This window comes from Pseudophryne corroboree, chromosome 8 (assembly GCF_028390025.1).
Source record: "Pseudophryne corroboree isolate aPseCor3 chromosome 8, aPseCor3.hap2, whole genome shotgun sequence".
Lineage (NCBI taxonomy): Eukaryota > Metazoa > Chordata > Amphibia > Anura > Myobatrachidae > Pseudophryne > Pseudophryne corroboree.
In genome coordinates this window covers 402208099-402227713 of record NC_086451.1, presented here as the reverse complement: position 1 = coordinate 402227713, position 19615 = coordinate 402208099, and the positions used below count along the sequence as shown (strand labels likewise).

The 19615-nt window shown below is 45.9% G+C and overlaps 1 protein-coding gene and 1 pseudogene across 2 annotated transcripts in view; one reads left to right on the top strand and one right to left on the bottom strand.

The window, feature by feature from the left end:
- The window catches only part of LOC134949304 (cytochrome P450 2C15-like), a 140577-nt gene that overhangs the window by 104668 nt on the left and 16294 nt on the right, over nucleotides 1–19615 (bottom strand). For both annotated transcript variants that reach the window (XM_063937800.1, XM_063937801.1), the window contains exons 5-6: nucleotides 14882–15058; nucleotides 14648–14789 (exon numbers count right to left, since the gene is read on the bottom strand). In XM_063937800.1, the coding sequence (XP_063793870.1) occupies nucleotides 14648–14789; nucleotides 14882–15058 (319 nt within the window). The remainder of the gene's footprint in view (nucleotides 1–14647; nucleotides 14790–14881; nucleotides 15059–19615) is intronic.
- LOC134950094 (5S ribosomal RNA) lies at nucleotides 5279–5398 on the top strand (annotated as a pseudogene).

Here is a 19615-nt window from a genome sequence, read left to right as displayed (position 1 = left end):
AAACCTCGCAGTAATTTTACTACCAGGGTGACGAAGCAGACTGATTGTTTATTGCTTGCACCACTCCCATGTTGTCGCACCAAAACTGAATACATCTGTTCGCGAGCCTCTGGCCCCAGATGCCTACCGCTACCACTATGGGAAATAACTCTAATGCTACCAGGTTCTTCGTGAGGCCTTTCTCTTTCCACCTGTCTGGCCATGACTCTGCACACCATTCGCCTTGCCAATATGCCCCAAAACCTGTGGCCCCCACCGCGTCTGTGAACAACTCCAGTGTTCGCGGCTTGACTGAGCAGCCTTAGGCCAAATGCGCACCCCATTGAAGTGCTGCTAAAACCCCTCCCATACCAACAAATCATCATTCAGGTCCCTGCTGATGCGTATGAGGTGGTGTCTTCTCTTCACACCAGCAGTGGCCCTCTCTAATCGTCTCTTGAAAATTCTACCCATGGGGATTACCCGGCAGGCAAAATTGAGGATGCCTAGCAATGATTGCATCCTCTCTAGGGTGACTTTGTTAGCCCTGGCGCATGCCACTACTTCGTAGCCTTGCTTCTGCACCTTCTCTGCTGGAAGCTGGCACTCCATTCTCACCGTGTCTATCTCTATGCCCAGGTAAAAAATGACTTTTTTGGGGCCTCCGTCTTTTCCGTGGCAATTGGTACCCCAAATTCACCTAGCATACGCTCTAGCTCCTGCAGCAACTGCCCGCATTGATCTGATTGCGCTGGACCTGCCAGGAGAAAATCATCTAAGTAATGCACCACCGCCTTGCGCCCTGTGTGCACCTCTAGGCATTATTGCAGGAATGAGCTAAATGTTTCGAACAATGCGCAGGATATTGCGCAGCCCATGGACAGGAACTTGTCTGTGAAAAAATAACCGTCAAAACAAAACCCCATAAAATGGAAACTGTCTGGGTGCAGGGGGAGCAATCTAAATGCTGATTCAATGTCTGCCTTTGCTAACAATGCTCCTTTCCCCTGCCCTTTAACCATAGAAATCGCCTGATCAAATGACTGGTATTGCATCAAACATTGGCCCTCATTCCGAGTTGTTCGCTCGGTAAATTTCATCGCATCGCAGTGATTTTCCACTTAGTGCGCATGCGCAATGTCCGCACTGCGACTGCGCCAAGTAAATTTGCTATGAAGTTAGGATTTTTACTCACGGGTTTTTCATCGCTCAGGCGATCGGAGTGTGATTGACAGGAAATGGGTGTTTCTGGGCGGAAACAGGCCGTTTTATGGGCGTGTGGGAAAAAACGCTACCATTTCTGGCAAAAACGCGGGAGTGGCTGGAGAAACGGAGGAGTGTCTGGGCGAACGCTGGGTGTGTTTGTGACGTCAAACCAGGAACGACAAGCACTGAACTGATCGCACAGGCAGAGTAAGTCTGAAGCTACTCTGAAACTGCTAAGAAGTTTGTAATCGCAATATTGCGAATCTTTCGGTCGCAATTTTAAGAAGCTAAGATTCACTCCCAGTAGGCGGCGGCTTAGCGTGAGCAACTCTGCTAAAATCGCCTTGCGAGCGAACAACTTGGAATGACCTCCATTGCTCCTCGTCTAGGTCGTCATTTACTGACTCCCCTTCCGGAAAAGATATGAGCCTGAACTTCCCTACTGCTTTCTTCGGTACTAGGCCCAAAGGGGAAATGACTAAGCCTGGCAGCGGTGGGGCCTTGAACGGACCCGCCATCCTATCTAGGGCCAATTCCTTAACAATTTTTTTGTGTGCCGCCTCTGGCCACGCACAGATGGAGTGCAGGTTCGTGGTGCATGCACTTGGGGCGACGGGCTGCCTTATGGTGATCCTAAAAACCCCCAGGAAGCCCTCCTGTAGCAGCTTGGATTCTTCCCGCATGGGGTATCTGGACAGCCACTCCCAGATTCCCCCTAGCCTCACTGGGCTAGTTGCTTTTGCCAGAGACAGTCGCTCCGGATACCTTCTCACCTTGCTATCCATTCTGCTTAAAGCACTCTTTTGCTGGGTGACTCCCGTTACAGAGGGTGCAAGTGTGTTGAAATCTACAGAAGGATCTGGTACAACGCGCATCATTAAAGGCATAGCATTTAAGCGTGTCTTGCTTGGCCGTGCCAGGCCTCCCTGCTAGCTTTTGCGTTGTGCTACCCTTCTCGACTGCACTCCTAGCCTGCGCTTTAAACCATAGCCCAATGTCTCTCGCGCCAAACTTAATTGGCTTCTGTTCCTGCGCTCTGAGCCTGAACGCCTCGTCATATTTGCGCCAAGCTTGTCTCCCTTGATCCTTATACATGGAGTAGATGAGGTTAATGTACTTCAACATATTCATCGCCATGTCGGGATACGCGGCCACATAACAGCCTTAGTACGCCAACATTCCAGTTACCCAGTGCTCAATAGTTTTATAGGACTCTTTCTGCCAACTCCCTTTCTTGCTACATCTTTCCTTCTCCATCCAGCCCTCCTCAGTAAGGGAGCATATATCGATAAAGTCTCCCTTCGCAATTGAGCCGCATGGGTAGGTGTGAGTCTAGCGCGTCTAGCTCATGGTCTATCGCTCCTCCCTGCTGCAAGAAACCCGACTTAACCGTCTCTGCTTGCCCTATTCTGCTCAATACCGCATCTGACCCTGGGGCTGCCAACTTCTTTTTCTTAATATTCTCACGTGCCAAGCACAGCCTCTCCTTTAGCTCTTTACACTTCTCATCATCTTCTGACCCAGACTCACTTTCCCCCCCTTCGGTCTGCTCGCTAACATTAGCCCCCAATGCCCCTGAGCTTTCCACAATGCTATGCAAATCGCCCTGCGCTAAATTGGAAACTGCAACACTTTGTGCGCTATTACCCTACACTAATGTCATTTACAGCATAAGCATTACACGCAATAATTAACTCACCGGTCCTGTGTGATGGCGATCTGTTGCTTCCCAGTGCCGCGCTTGCCTGGGCGACGGCCTCTGTCCTCAGCTCCTCTGCTGCGCTTGCCGCGGCGCCCGACTGTGTTGCTTCCCGGCTGGAAGAGGCGAGTGCCGCGATGCTCTTGGGTATGCTTTGGTTCGCCGTCCCCCCTCCTCTGGCTTCCGTCAGAAAAACTTGCATCACCTGTTGTCCACTGGAGGGGTAGTTAGGTCATGGTAAGCTCTCCTGGGGGTAACCTCTCCTGGGGGCGAATGGGTGAAGAACCCCTTCCTACCCTCCCGGGATCTGTTGTCCTCTGATGTCGCCCGGTGATGCACCATATATCCCTAGCGGCTGGGGGTGAAACCTGGCTGCCGTGTGGGGCTGTTGTATTTCTGTGTTTCCGCAAGAAAGACCCACTTTCCCCTCATCTCTGGTGACCTTGCTCGGCTGCCTCTGCTGCTTCCGCTACCTCCCCTGTGCCTCGATACATGGTGGCTGGCTGCCCATGATGTAGGCGAGCGCTGCTGACGATACGATCCTGTGGATGGCTGTTTTTTTCTCCTGCAGCACCATGCTACTGCCCCGCTTCTCCTCCCCTGATTCATGCCCGTCCGACTCCGTGCCCTCTGCCAACACGTCCACCAGCATGCGCTGGCTCTCCGCTTCTGCAGCTGCATCCTTGTCCCTGGCAGTGCTTACCCCTCTGCACACCGCTCTCTTGCTCGGATGCCCTGCCTGTGTACGTCCTTCCTCTCTCCGACCACCAGGTGGCGCCCCTCTGCTCCCTTTCCTCTTGCTGCGCTGCATGTTCCCTGGACAGGAAGTGCCTCTGTGTATGCTGCCCACATGCTCTCTGTACCGAGTGGGTTGATTTCTCCTCCACTCAGGCTGACCTCCTGCATTCCGTGCTTCCTGATTAATGCCCTGGACTGCTGTGGCTGTGTGATTAACCTCCATGCCCTCTCACTGTATGATGTGTCTCTGCTTTCCTGCCTGGATGTGGCTGGATGTAATCCGATGCCTTTGCTGCTTAGACGTGGATGCAGACCAAAACACCCTTGCTGCCTGGAATCTGGCTTGTCCTTTGCTCTGACTGGAGTTAAGCTGCTGCTGCTGTTGTTCTGTGTCTTGTCCTTGCAGGGGGGTGAATGCACTCAGCCTCCCCGGCTCCCAGCATATAAACCTCCTGCTGCCCACTCCCTGGCAATTAAATCCTCTAACCCTCACTGGGCGTTATGATCAGCCAGGTGGTAAAAGGGGGACCGGTGTGCTGGCTGCTACCTCCACCCCATCCCCCCTGCCTGGGGGCTCCCTCCATTGCCCCCATGAGCTGCCTTGCGCCCCTCCCCCTTATCTGGCTTTGGGGGCCATCTTTGGCTACCTTCGCCTCTTAAATCTGATTTGTTTCCTTTCCATACTCTTTTCAAAACATTCCCCTAGCTAAGCCATCTCACACTGGAATGATACAGGACATCTGTGTGTTCAGCTTTTAGCTTCAGTCTCTTCTAGCACAATGACAAATTGCCTGTGATTTAATCCCCTTGTGTGAATTTAGTTAACCACTTTTGTAACGGTGTCCACAATGTTGCTTAATTTTAAATACTTTTACAAAGAACCAAGCTGTACTAAGCTGGCCGCCACAGCAAAACGCTAATGCAGCCAACTCAGAATAAGACCCTTTATATTTATACATTGGTATTTCTCTGCTGTGACTCCAAACACCCCCCCCCTCCCTCCTGGGCACAGTTACCAGCTCCCCTCCCTATCGTCCCTGGGTACAGTTACCAGCTCCCTTCCTTATCCTCCCTGGGCACAATAACCAGCTCCCCTTGCTTTCTCCTACATTTACAGTAGCAGCTCCTCCCATACTGGGTAGACCTAGCACCCATTCCCCCATTGCTAGGCAGATCCTGCTGGTGTCCACCAGTCATACAAGCATGGACGACCCCAGCTGTAGTACCTTCGGCACTCTGTCTTTTCCAGTCATCACCACTGCAGTGCAATGGCATTCAACAGTCTCGCATTCGCACACTGCATTTGGCTCTGCACAGCAGTGCCGTTTCTTGCGGTGGGAGAGCTGTGCAATCGCACGGGGTGCCCGACGTGGCACTTTCTGACTCCTTCTGCTCACCATTTCTCCTTCTATCATATTACTCTGCTCAGGGGCAGAGTTCCGTGGAATCAAATGGTTGTATCGTGACAACCTCCCCCCCCCCCCCCCCCCCCCCCCCGAGCGGAGGAGTATTAGTGAAGAGGGAGGAGTATTTAATTACTGTATATGATTAATATTGCCAGAATTTCATCTTTATGGGCATGAGATCCAGATACTGAACACATGATTCATCACTTTGGCAATACGGGTATTGGGATTGACTGAACAGGCAGATTAAAACTGCGGACATACCCCGCTGGAGATGCCCGATCTCGTTTGATCTTGGAAGCCAAGCAGTGGAGGGCCGGGTCAGTACTCGGATGGGAGACCACCCTGGAACACCCTGGTACTGCAAAAAATTATTCTGCCCGATCTAGAGTGATCCCTAATAATACCAATTAGCACTTGGTTCTGTATGACCTATGATTTAATTCTCTACGACTAACTAATCCTGAATAGGATTGCTGTAGAACAAATGATGGTCATAGACTATACAAAGGTGCTACCATGATTTCAGTAAAACCACTAGGCCAAAGACATTGATTTCCGGTTCTCATTGTGGTATTGAAAACCACATCAATTATATAGAATACAGTGCTATATTTTCGCGTAGCTACACTACTTACTTATAACTTACTCCTATAAATCATCTTTTTAATAATGAATTAATAAAATTATGTTTTATCAGTATTGATTAATACGCACCCAATCCTCTGAATTGTAAGCTCCCACACAAGAGTCTACTTTCCAACTCTCCTTTGTTGGGTTCTCTCAACGAGCATGGATGCCAGAGCATGAAACCCATGTAAATTAGCATGACATCCAGCACATGAAACCCCTGGCAATGATCATGTCACCCAGCGCATGGACCCCTGGCAACGAGCATGACACCCAGCATGTGAAACCCCTGGCAACGAGTGTGACACACAGCATGTGATACCCCTGACAATTACTGTGACACCCAGTACAAAGTAATTAGAAACTTTACTGTAGGGCATACTATGGTGCAATGGGGCATTACTGTGTGGAGCTTAATATAGTGGAATGTTTATTTTTTACAGTGGTGGCCAAGGTCTGTTGTTACAGGGTCAAAAACTGGGGTGTAAGGTCATCTTTTTCTAAAAGGCCACACCTATTTTAGTGAGGCCATACCACTAGCCCCTAGCCATATGTATAAGGGGGGGGGGGGTACATTTTTTTAATGCTCACACTGGGGGCCAGCGCCTGACATCAACAAGGTCTTTCCCGGCCAGCTGCACATGTGACCAGACTATTATCAGCAGAAGCCGGGGCTCAGGGATACTGTAGCGCAATGACAAGCAGATGGTCTGTCTTCTTCTCGTTGTGCAGTAGTTGAAGGCAGCGGGCCAGCCAGGATCAGTTCCCAGGCCATATTTTGCCAACCCCTATCTTTAGACACATGCTTATGGAATCAGGGATCAGAATAAAAATTATTCGGTCAGATATTTATTTTTCAGTCAAGTTTTTAAACAGAAATTTTAAAAAACCCTCTTTTGAATATATATTTTTTTTTAAATCAGTGCCAAGATTTTCTGAGAGCAATGGCACCCAGTGTAAAGCATGGGTCATAAGTTTATATTTGCAGAGGGAGTTCTTTGTACACTGCAGGTAGAGGTGGAGTTTTTTACTGCAGTATTATGTTTTATTTATATATGCTGTACTATTGTTTTCCTTTACTGTTTCTCATAGTTATCAAGTTTACCAGGACCAAGTTGAAAGACAATGGGGATCATTCCGAGTTGATCACTCGCTAGTTACTTTTTGCAGCCGTGCAAACGTATAGTCGCCATCCACAGGAGAGTGTATTTTCGCTTTGCAAGTGTACGAATGTGTGTGCAGCGAGCAGGATGGAAAGGGTTTTTGCAGTTTCTGAGTAGCTCTGGACTTACTCAGCCCTTGCGATCACTTCAGACTTTTTGGTCCCAGAATTGACGTCAGACACCCGTCCTGCAAACGCTTGGACACGAATGCGTTTTTCCAAACACACCCAGAAAACGGCCAGTTGCCACCCAGAAACGCCTTCTTTCTGTAAATCTCCTTGCAATCCGCTGTGCGAAAGGATTCTTCATTAAATCCATCGCCCAGCAACGATCCGCTTTGTACCTGTATGGCAAGCATGCGCATTGCGGTGAATATGCATTTGCAGTAGTAACTTGTTCGCTGCGATCAACTCGGAATGACCCCCAATGTGTCATATATTTCTGAATTATGTGTTGACAAGTGATTGAGAAGTGACAAAAAGAAAAAAAATATATTGAAAAAGAAAAGAAAAACTTTTTAAATATTTTTTTTACAAATGGAAGAAGACCCCAAGACAATTTCACTTTTTTTTTATTTTATATATATATATATATATATATATATATATATATATATATAATTTTGCTTTTGTTTAGCTTGCTATTACCATTTAGTTGATTTTTAACTGACTTTAAAAGTGTCACATTTTATTGATTGTTTGTCTAGGAATCTCCATTTTAGTGCATTTCATTTATTCTGTGCAATTTTGGGCATAATTCAGGTTGCATCGCAAGATTTGCGATTCACAATCTGTCCGATTATTGAATAACTGCGCATGTGCATGACTTGCATTGCAAATGTGCTAGCAAAAACAGAGTCAGAAAATGCGTACACATTGTGATCACGGGAGGTCATTCCGAGTTGTTCGCTCGCAAGGCGATTTTAGCAGAGTTGCTCACGCTAAGCCGCCGCCTACTGGGAGTGAATCTTAGCATCTTAAAATTGCGAACGACCTGTTCGCAATTTTGCGATTACTAACTTCTTAGCAGTTTCAGAGTAGCTTCAGACTTACTCTGCATCTGCGATCAGTTCAGTGCTTGTCGTTCCTGGTTTGACGTCACAAACACTCCCCCGTTTCTCCAGCCACTCCTGCGTTTTTTCCGGAAACGGTAGCGTTTTTTCCCACACACCCATAAAACGGCCTGTTTCCGCTCAAAAACACCCATTTCCTGTCAATCACACTACGATCGCCGGAGCGAAGAAAAAGCTGTGAGTAAAAATCCTAACTTCATAGCAAATTTACTTGGCGCAGTCGCAGTGCGGACATTGCGCATGCGCACTAAGCGGAAAATCGCTGCGATGCGATGAAATTTACCAAGCGAACAACTCAGAATGAGGGCCACAGTGCAGCCGCTGTTTGAGTGACAGAAAGCTGGCATTTCTGGGCAGAAACCCGCCGTTTTCTGGGTGTGTCTGAAAAAATGCAGAAGTGCGCAGATGTTTTTAAGGAGGGCCTCTGACGTCAGTGATGACCACTTCCAGCCTCTTATTTAGCAAAAATTGTGGGCGACCTTGCCTGGTGCAGATCGGAAAAGTTCCGGAAATTTGAGTATGATTTTGCAATCAGCCCGCATATTGTGATGCATTTGCAATTTTTTACGATGGGCGTTTTTTCTCTACTTCTGGGCGGCAACTATTTGATCGCAGCAACTGCTTCTTGGCAGAGACTGCAATCCTTACTGAATTAGGCCCATTATGTACTATATTTGTATTTGCTATATACTTTATTTATAGGGGTTAGACAAAATAATGGAATTAGCATGCTGATGTCATGGGTGAACTAGACATTCAGGATACTGACGCCGAAATCCCGACAGTCAACAATGCCACCAGCCTGAATCCTGGCTCACCAGGGCTTTTCCTACTCGTGGGTGTTCAGGACACCCATAGAGTAGGAATAGATACTGTGGCAAGCGTATTGAGCCACTGAGCCTGCAGCGTGGAGAGCGCAGCGAGCCCACAAGTTGACTCAGCAGTGGATGCTGCTGTTGGAATATTGACAGCCGGCATCCTGTCCACCAGCATTTTGTATGTAATCCTGTCTGAGCAGGCGTTAGTGAATCATGTCTCAGCTCATGGACTTTCAGAGATGGCAAATTGTTGGTGCCTGTCTAGTGGGTGTGTCTGTGATCGCAGAAGCCAGTTTCTTTGGGATATTGTGAGGAACTGCATCAAAGATTATTGAAGTCATATACCGTTTCCGGAAAAACACCCTCAGCTAAACACCAGGGTGGATGAAAGTGTAAACTGAGTGCAAGAGACAGAAGGGCATTGACGATGATTGTGGCCAAAAATAAAAAGACAACTTCTGCAAAAGTGACTGCTGAGCTGAATTCCCTTGTTCCACACCCCATGTCTATAAGAACAGTCAGGGGGGGAACTCAACAAGTACAATATTCATGGGTGAACTGCAGTTGCTTAACCATTGGTAATCCCGACAAATGTCAAGATGCATAGTGAGTGGTGTAACACTCATAAATCATGGACTGCTGAGCAATGAAAGACTGTCATCTAGTCGGATGAATCATACTTCCCCCTGTTCCCAACGTGTGGAACGAGCCAAGCGTACGATTAGAACTGTCTGGAGCCAAGTGAAGTAAAGCATGGTGGAGAGTCAGGAATGATTTGGCCAGCCATATCATGGTATTCTGACAGCCCTATTATCACCATGCAGGGTTCAGTCACTGACAAGGACTACGTAAACATATTGGCTGACCTGGTCCATCCAATGGTGCAGACATTGTTTCCGGCAGATAACACCTGGTACCAGGATAATCAGGTACAGATTAATAAAGCTTATGTCATCCAATAGTTTTTATTTTGAACATGCAGATGAGGTGTTTCATCGTCCTTGGCCCCCACAATCACTGGATCCCAATATAATGGAGCCCCTGTGGTTGGATTTGGAGAACAGGGTTCTGTCACATTATCCGCCTCCAACATCATTTTGGGAACTTGAACAAGTTTTGCATGAAGAATGGTTTAAGATTCCAGTGTCGATCACCAAGGATGTGTATATGTCCATTCCATTTGATTTCTTTCCAGATTTTTGTCTACCACTCATATTATAGATAGATAGATAGATAGATAGATAGATAGATAGATAGATAGATAGATAGATAGATAGATAGATAGATGGAGGCGGCACTCTCTGGACTTGTAACAAGAAAAGACACTGTACCACCACGTACAGTACTAACGTTTCGGATAGTTTAATCCTTCATCACAGTACCAGATATGGTCCTACAGTGCCTGATATGCCTCCACAGTACCAGATACACAAATGTCCCACAGTGGCAGATACACAAATGCCCCATGGTGCCAGATACAAAAATGCCCCAGGGTGCCAGATATAAAAATGCCCCATGGTGCCAGATACACAAATGCCTCCAGCAGTGCCATATATGCCCCCACAGTGCCAGATACACACCTACAGTGCCAGATACACATTATTATTATTATTATCCTTTATTTATATGGCGCCACAAGGGTTCCGCAGCGCACAATTACAGAGTACAAATGCACATAAAAAAATAGGAAAACAGTGACTTACAGTTGAAGACAATATAGGACAAGTACAGGGCAACTAAGCATAACTACACGAGTAAACATAGAGATAAGTTCCAGGTGGTCAAAAAACTGTGGGATCTGGGCAGTTGAGGATTATTAAAGTAAGAAAAGTATAAACACATGAGGGAAGAGGGCCCTACTTGTGAGAGCTTACATTCTAAGGGGAGGGGTAGACAGACAGGGATGACACAGATGGGGTACATAGAGAGCGTGGAACAGAGGGTTATGTTGAGATTTGGCTAGGTTTGGTAAAGAAATGGGTCTTAAGAGCCCGTTTGAAGTTTTGTAGAGAGGTGGAGAGTCTGAGGGGGAGAGGTAAAGAATTCCAGAGAAAGGGAGCAGCACGTGAAAAATCTAGGAGATAGGAGTGGGAGGAAGTAATCAGAAGACAGGAGAGTCGGCGTGCATTAGCAGAGCAAAGAGGACGGGTGGGAGAGTAAAGGGAGATAAGGTCAGAGATGTAGATGGGAGAGGAGTGGGTGAGTGCTTTGTAAGTGAGTGTGAGAAGTTTGAATTGGATTCTGAAAGGGAAGGGAAGCCAGTGGATGGCCTTTAGGAGAGGGGAGGTAGACTTAGTGCGTTTGGTGAGGAAGATGAGCTGGGCAGCAGCATTGAGGATAGATTGGAGTGGAGAGAGGAAATTGTCAGGGAGGCCAGTTAAGAGGAGATTACAGTAGTCCAGTCTGGAAATAATCAGTGAGTGAATAATGATCTTAGTGGCATCCTGGGTGAGAAAAGGTCTGATTCTAGAAATGTTTTTGAGATGAAATGACAGGTTTGTGAGAGGTGCTGAATGTGTGGTTTGAAGGAGAGGGAGGAGTCAAGGATTTCGCCAAGACAGCGTACTTGGGGGCTAGGGGAGATAGTCGTGCCATCAATGGATAATGAGATTGTGGGGGGTGAGGCTGTGCGGGAGGGTGGGAAGATGATCAGCTCAGTCTTAGACATGTTGAGTTTAAGAAAGCGCTGAGACATCCAGGAAGAGATAGCAGAAAGACAGTTTGAGGTACGAGTGAGGAGAGCCGTGGAGAAATCAGGGGAGGAGAGGTAGAATTGAGTGTCATCAGCATAGAGGTGGTATTGGAAGTTAAAAGAACTAATGAGTTCACCTAAAGAGGACGTATAGAGAGAGAAAAGGAGAGGACCAAGAACAGAGCCTTGGGGGACACCAACAGTTAATGGAAGTGGGGGGGAGGTAGCATCATGAGAGGAGACAGAGAAGGAACGATCAGAGAGGTAGGAGGACAGCCAGGAGAGGGCAGTATCACGCAGACCAAGAGAGTGAAGGATTTGCAGAAGGAGAGGGTGGTCCACAGTGTCAAAAGCAGCAGAGAGGTCAAGAAGAATAAGCAGAGAGTAGTGGCCCTTAGATTTGGCTGCATGGAGGTCATTGCAGACTTTTGTGAGGGCAGTTTCAGTGGAGTGGAGAGAACGGAAACCAGACTGGAATGGGTCAAGCAGTGAGTGAGAGGAAAGAAAGGCAGTGAGGCGATTATAGACAATACTCTCAAGAAGTTTGGAGGCAAAGGGGAGGAGAGAGATGGGTTGATAGTTGGAGAGAGTATTAGGATCAAGGGTAGGTTTTTTAAGAATAGGGGAGACAAGAGCATGCTTGAAGGCAGAGGGGACAGTGCCTGATGAAAGGGAGAGATTGAGATTGAGACATTGCCCCAGAGTGCCAGATACACATTGCCCCAGAGTGCCAGATACACATTGCCCCAGAGTGCCAGATAAACATTGTCCCAGAGTGCCCCCCGTGCTGCTCACCGTTGCTTCTATTGTTTCTGCTATGTGAGGGTAGGACAACGCAGCACCTCTCCTGCCCCTTAATGCTCGTGAAGTCCAGTCTCTGTCGGTAAGTATCTCAAATAAGGCACTGGTTCGTTAACCAATCAGAGTTTGCAGATTGGCAGCCAATCAGGAGCCGTGGCTGCCGGTCAGCGAGCTCTGATTGGCTAACAAACCGGTGCCTTATTGAGATTCACCCTGCCGCCGTCAAAGACTGGACATCACAGGACATTGAGGGGTAGGAGAGGCATTGCGCTGCTCTCTCCTCCCTTCACACAGCAACGGGCTGCAGGTATGGTGGACAGCCCGTCGGTACCGGCTGGGAATTTCTACCACCACGTACTGCCATACTTGCAGCACTGGTGTGTGGCCTTCAGTAGTGGTGACAAGGATCTAGCGCAGTACCACAGGAAAGGTCTGTACAAATCTGCAGTGACTTTATTCATACACCTCAGCACAGTACAGCTGGAGTCCTAATGAAATGTAGATACTAGCCCCTTTTTGTAGCACAGTATAACTTCTCACCAGTAGCTCAGAGTTCCTTCTACTACACTACAGCTCCTGATCTTGTCAAAGGAGTAGTTGAGCTTCTGTATTACCCCTGATCACCTGGCACTTACATACAAGTGGTACTCGCTGAAGAGAGAGTAGCTGGACAGTGCATATAACAGTGTATATTCTTTGCTCTGAATCTCTGCTGTAATATTAAAGAGGAATCAGGTAAATATTGTATACAGCTAAGACCTTTCTCATTTTACTGCAGGCAATGTACATGTATAACTTCCAAGCTGAAGCAAGGACAAAACATAGGCCCTCATTCCGAGTCGTTCGCTCTGTATTTTTCATCGCATCGCAGTGAAATTCCGCTTAGTACGCATGCGCAATATTCGCACTGCGACTGCGCCAAGTAATTTTACAATGAAGATAGTATTTTTACTCACGGCTTTTTCTTCGCTCCGGCGATCGTAGTGTGATTGACAGGAAATGGGTGTTACTGGGCGGAAACACGGCGTTTTAGGGGCGTGTGGGGAAAAACGCTACCGTTTCCGGAAAAAACGCAGGAGTGGCCGGAGAAACGGGGGAGTGCCTGGGCGAACGCTGGGTGTGTTTGTGACGTCAAACCAGGAACGACAAGCACTGAACTGATCGCAGATGCCGAGTAAGTGTGGAGCTACTCTGAAACTGCTAAGTAGTTTGTAATCGCAATATTGCGAATACATCGTTCGCAATTTTAAGAAGCTAAGATATACTCCCAGTAGGCGGCGGCTTAGCGTGTGCAACTCTGCTAAAATCGCCTTGCGAGCGATCAACTCGGAATGAGGGCCATGGTTACATCACAGAGGAGTTAATTAAGTAGTTGATTCACTGTGCTCCTGGATCAGTGTTTTCTTCCTTTCCCTCTACGCTACTACAGCCAGGCCAGAAACTTCTTCCTACTACTGTGACATACCCTAAAGACTTAAATATATATGCATATACAGTATATACTTACACCGATTCTCTTTTAAAGGGTTATTGACCTGTGCACAGGGTAACTGACACAATTATACTCAGTGTTGGTTTACATGCATATTGTACACTTGTTGAAGTTATTAATGTAGGTGAACTAGGATATTGTGATGATATTTGCATTCTAATTGTAAGGGTTCAGTGCATAAATGTTTGTGAAAACTGCCTGAAGGTAATATAGATCAGCATCAGATTAATTTACTGTTGCACCGTTCCTGCCACAAGAAGAGTTCGGGACACATACTGTCGTTCCAGAATGATAGGAATTGTTTAGTATTTTTATTTGTGTAAGTTGTGAAAGAAACAATTGACAAGTAAATATAATTGTAACTAGCTTATCAACTGTTTACAAATTTCCTGAAGTTACAATCTGATTTAATAAATCAGTTTTCTGTTGAGGCAAAACTTTGAACAACCATTGGCGTTGGCTCATCCTCCTTACCTCTCTGAAGAGAACCTAAGGTCGAGATTCAGACTACCAGGTAAAAGAGAATATAACCACTATATATTACCAATTTACCTGCATACTCATCTCACGATGCAAGCAACCCAAGAACACACCTAGCGATATATTATATAATCCTTCTCCCTGCTTCAGTCCAAGGGACTGCCACAAGACAATATATTAATACGACTTCAAGAACACTACATTCCCCAACATATAAAAAAAAAAGAAGTAGAATGAAATAGTATCATGATTTTCTGTCATAAAGATAGAAAAAGATATAACAAATATACACTATTCAAGGATTCATATAGGACTAAATTTATTTGGCTATAGGCCTCATTTTGCTATCTACAATTTGAAGAGAATACCTTAAAATCACATATATAAATACTGTAATGAGTAACATCATTTTGTTTCAGTGTACTCTTTTTGCCTTGTGTCTTTCTAGAACAGAAAACAATGTTACTGTACCTTGTATCTCAGGGAACTTCAGCAGAATCAGGAAGGCATATGTTAATGTTGAACTTGTAGTCTCTGTCCCAGCAAAGAACAGGTCGATTATTGTTGCCTGTAAATTTGCTTCATGAAATTCTGTGTCCGGGTTCTTTTTTTCCTGAAGATTTTATGAATTTGTTTAGTGGTCTAAGACATCTACATTTTCAGTGGTGTGTTATCAGACTTGTTCCAGACTTTCCACATACTCACCACTTCCATCCTCATGAGGAAACAGTCTATGAGGTCTCGTGGGCAGTTCTCATCCAGTGTGTTTTGGTGGTACCTCACCATGTCCATCACAAAGTCTTTCAGGTTTTGGAAAGTTGTTATCAATCTCTGGTGAGGGCCTGGTACATAGCTCATCAAGGTTGGGGACATACCGAGAAGCTGAAATAGATCCCCTTATTGAATTATTTACATTTACAATACAGTTCAATATTTCATAACCTTAAAATCTCTGTCTTTATACATATAAGGATCTTGCAATAATAACCCCGGGAAAGCATTGGTAGCTACTTTTGTTCCCTTATTTTACAATAGGCATTAATAGATATTGTATTAGCTTTGACTACAAACATTTTTTTTTTATCAACTTGGATGCAGAACATCTTTGATTAAAAAGCAAATGTCTATAGATATTTTTATATATTTTCCAAATGTATATAATAAAACCCAGTTTTACACATAAACACCAGACGGTGGATAATAAACAAATGCAGTACCGTAAATTATTTATTTATTATTTATTACCAGTTATTTATATAGTGCACACATATTCCGTAGTGTTCTAGAAAGAATATTTTGCCCATTCACATCTGTCCCTGCCCCAGTGGAGCTTACAATCTATATTCCCTATCACATGTACACACAGACACATTCATGCTAGGGTTAATTTTGTTGGGAGCCTAATAACCTACCAGTATATTTTGGATTGTGGGAGGAAACCGGAGTACCCGGAGGAAACCCACACAAGTACGGGAAGACTATACAAACTCCACACAGTTAGGGCCATGGTGGAAATCGAACCCATGACCTCAGTGCTGTGAGGCAGTAATGCTAAACATTACACCTTGCTTACTGCCCCAAATAGGTATATCACATAGGTAAATTAGGGATATCAGTTTTCAAAACATTCGATTGAAGTCCAGCGATAACTTTCTAAGATCTGTAACACATTGTAAACCCCTTAACATACTGTTTATGTGAGCATCAAAGCTCATAAAGGGGGACAAAATAGAAAAAGCTTAAGGGTGGAATTCAATTGTTTGACAAGTCGGTTGGGTGTCTGTTTTTTCCTGTTTATTAAATAGGAAAAAACAGACACCCAACTGACTTTTCAAACAATTGAATACCGCCCTAAGTGTGAAATCTCCCTGTTTCATCATCCCGTTAAGGCTGTCATCTACACCTGGTGCCGAGTTGCTGTGCCGGATCCCGGTTTCCGGAGCAGTCTCTCCAGGGTGCGTCCGTCCATCTGGGGGCTTCCAGGACTCTGCTACCAGTTGCTGTTTATGCCTATGAGGATGTTTATGTGCTATTCTTTTGTCTGTTTGGTGTAAGTGCGATGTATAAATAAATTTGTGTGATTTTAAAAAGATAATGCACTAGTGCACTTTTTCTATTTTGTATAACTTTATGAGCTTTGATGCTCATATATATGTAAAGGGGTTACAATGTGTTACAGATCTTAAGGTCCGTATTCACGGCCCAATTCAGGGAGAGATGTGTGCTTAGCGACCTGCTCAGCACACATCTCTCACCCCACTCAGCACAGCGCAATGTGTGCTGAGCGTGCGGGTGGGGACGGGGGGCGCACATTTCACTCAGCAGGTGAAATGTGCGACCTGCTAGATTGAGTCTGCAAGACCAATCTGGCACCAGCGATAGAGATGCGCGGGGACGGTCTTTGCTATAGCTGTGGGGGTGCACACGGACAGATCACTGCTTAAAATCTAAGCAATCTAGTCAGATTGCTTAGATTTTAAGCAGCGATCTCTCAGTGAGTACCCCTTTTAGAAAGTAATCGCTGGCCTTCAATCGAATGTTTTGAAAACTTTCAACACATGTGATATACCTAATTTACGGTACTGCATTTGTTTATTATCCACCGTCTGGTGTTTATGTGTAAAACTGGGTTTTATTGGTGCACTTCAGTTTCTGTGTTTCCTTTTTTCTCTATCAAATTGTATCTTGAGTGTAGAGGGGTATGCACTGAGAAATATAGATTTTAGCAGCACCTGTAATTGATTTGCACAGATCCTCATTACTTTACTATCTCAATTGTATATAATGTAGCTGAACATAATGATGGAGTTACAATCCTTTTATGTAGTTTATGGTGAGCCCAAAATCACAGATGGAACTTTAGCTCAGAAAAAAGGCAAAAGGCTATGGGGAGATTTACAAAGAATCGTGTTGGTCTGCGATCTGGTTTCACACCTTTTTGCTGGAACGTTTTGCATTGTAATTCACACATTTACAAAGACTCGTGTTTGCATGCATGTACAAGCAGTGGCGGATTTAGGGGGACACTCGGGCCCGTGTGCCCCCCCTGTCATTTGTGGGGGGCATCTACTGGGGGCATTACTACTGGGGGGGTCATCTATTGGGGGCAGCTACTGGGGGACATTTTTCCTGGGGGGCTTCTACTGGGGGCATAATTACTGGGGGGCATCTACTGGGGGCATTACTACTGGCGGGTCGTCTATTGGGGGCAAACTCCTAAGGGGCATTACTACTGGGGGCAAACTACTGGAGGACATTATTACTAGGGGGCATCTACTGGGGGCAAACTGCTGGGGGACATTATTACTGGGGGGGCATCTACTGGGGGCAAACTACTGGGGGACTATTACTGGGGGCCAACTACAAAGGTGCTAACTACTGGCGGTGTTACTACAGGGGCTTTACTACTGGCGGCTTAACTACAGGGGCATTACTACTTGGGGGCTAAACTAAAGGGGGGGTAAACTACTGGGCTCATGACTGCAGGGGAATTACCACTGGGGGCATAATGACTGGGGGCATTGCATAAGGGGCACCACTACTATGGGCTCTATATAAGGGGCACTACCAGTACAGTGGACATAGCATAATGAGCGCTACAACTGTGGGCATTGTTTAAGAAGCGCCACCTCACATGCACCGAAGCCGCACGCAAATGTACTTGCCCCTTCCATGGTGCCCCCCCTATCATTTTCTTCTGGATCCGCCCCTGGGTACAAGCATTGTTTTTTCGCACCCCTGCATTCATTGGAACCGTACTTTGCATCAGCTATTGATATCATCTTCTGCTGGAACTAATTGCTGGGAGGAGAGAAGCCGCTAATCGGTGCCTGTAGAGGTGTGGACTCATAGAGCCTTGAAGTTGGACAGGACATAAACAGCAGGCGGCAGCGTAGGTGCCGTTTTCCCGCAGCCAGAAACCACCGCGGGATTCCCCCTCACTGACATCACTGGCATAAGCCTCACGTAAGACTCCGGTTCGGAGAAGCTCTCACGCAGCTTACTTCTTTGTGCTGGATGGTTACTTTTAAAAAAAAACTGAGATACAAATTAACTATTTACGGATATCTATTCAGTGTACGGGTTCTAACTAGCAGCTGATTCTTGTTACATATTGACCAGTATTCACGGACTGAGCCATTTTTGATATAATAGTATAAACAGTTCTGTGCACAGATTATGCTTATGTCCACCTCTGTCTAGTATAATATATGCTTAATATTCTTATTCAAAGATTTTTATGGTGTTAAGTAGACCGGTCTGGTTTTACAATTTGTGATTTATTATGTATGAATACATTTTTATTATACTTATTAGATAAAAGATCTGATGTATTAAATTTTTTTCAGCCATATCATATATTTAGTACAGCGCAAGAGGGTAATAGTTGGAGTTTCATGTACAAGATCTGTCTTATCAGTTGTTTTGCAACTGAATTCTCAAATCAGGGATAGGATGAAACTCGCATGAAAAACACATCTGATCTTGCACCTGAATTCGCAATGCAAATCATAGAAAATGATCAGAATTGGCACATGCTACAACCAGAGGTGTATCTAGGTGCCATGGTGCCCGGAGCAAGAATATGTTTTGGCACCCCCCCACCCCCCAACCGCCATACACTGCAGACAGCATCAGTGGCCACCCATAAACTGTGGACAGTATCAGTGACCTCCATATCTCCAGACAGAACTAAACTCTGCATCTTTAGTCTCCTAAAAAGAAAACATCTATAGCAGTAAGGCAGCACTTACAGCATCAATAATGTGTCACTCCTCACCACAGCTCCTCCAGTGCATCCATGCTGAGCTCCCAACTCCAGTTCCCTGTCCGGCCTCCCAGCATTCCATGTGACTGGCTTGCTGGTAACCCCCTACTGTTGCTGGGACCCTGCTTGTTTCCTCTGGCATTTTTCCTTTTCTTTTTGGCCCGCGGGGGAGGTCTGGCAACAGAAGTTTTGGGGCCTTGTACACATTTTTTTTTTGCAACCCCCCCCCCCCCCCCTCCCCATCCCTTCCAGGTAGGTAAAGGGTTGACACACACTGTTATGGAATGGAAGAAGCTGTAGGACTCTGATAGAGTAAATTAAATTGTAGATACTTTTTAGATACTCCTATCACCAGTTGACAGTGAAATGCCCATTACAATATTTACATTGTATGCCAGACAGTGCCCCAGTTCACATTACATGGAGCAGCCCCCCCTCCCCCCAAACCACATTATGGGGGTAAATGTATGAAATGGAGCTATGGGGGAGAAGCGATATCAGCGTACGTTATGTGCACTATACCACTTCTCCCCCATGTATGATGGCTGCGTTTCTGGCACAGTGGCAAGGGCAAGCACCGCAGCTTTTGCTCCCCTGCTTCGGCAGACAAGATGTTAATACATCTTGTCGATGTCCCTTCCTGCTTCGCCTTGGTAGTGAGGGGTAGCAGG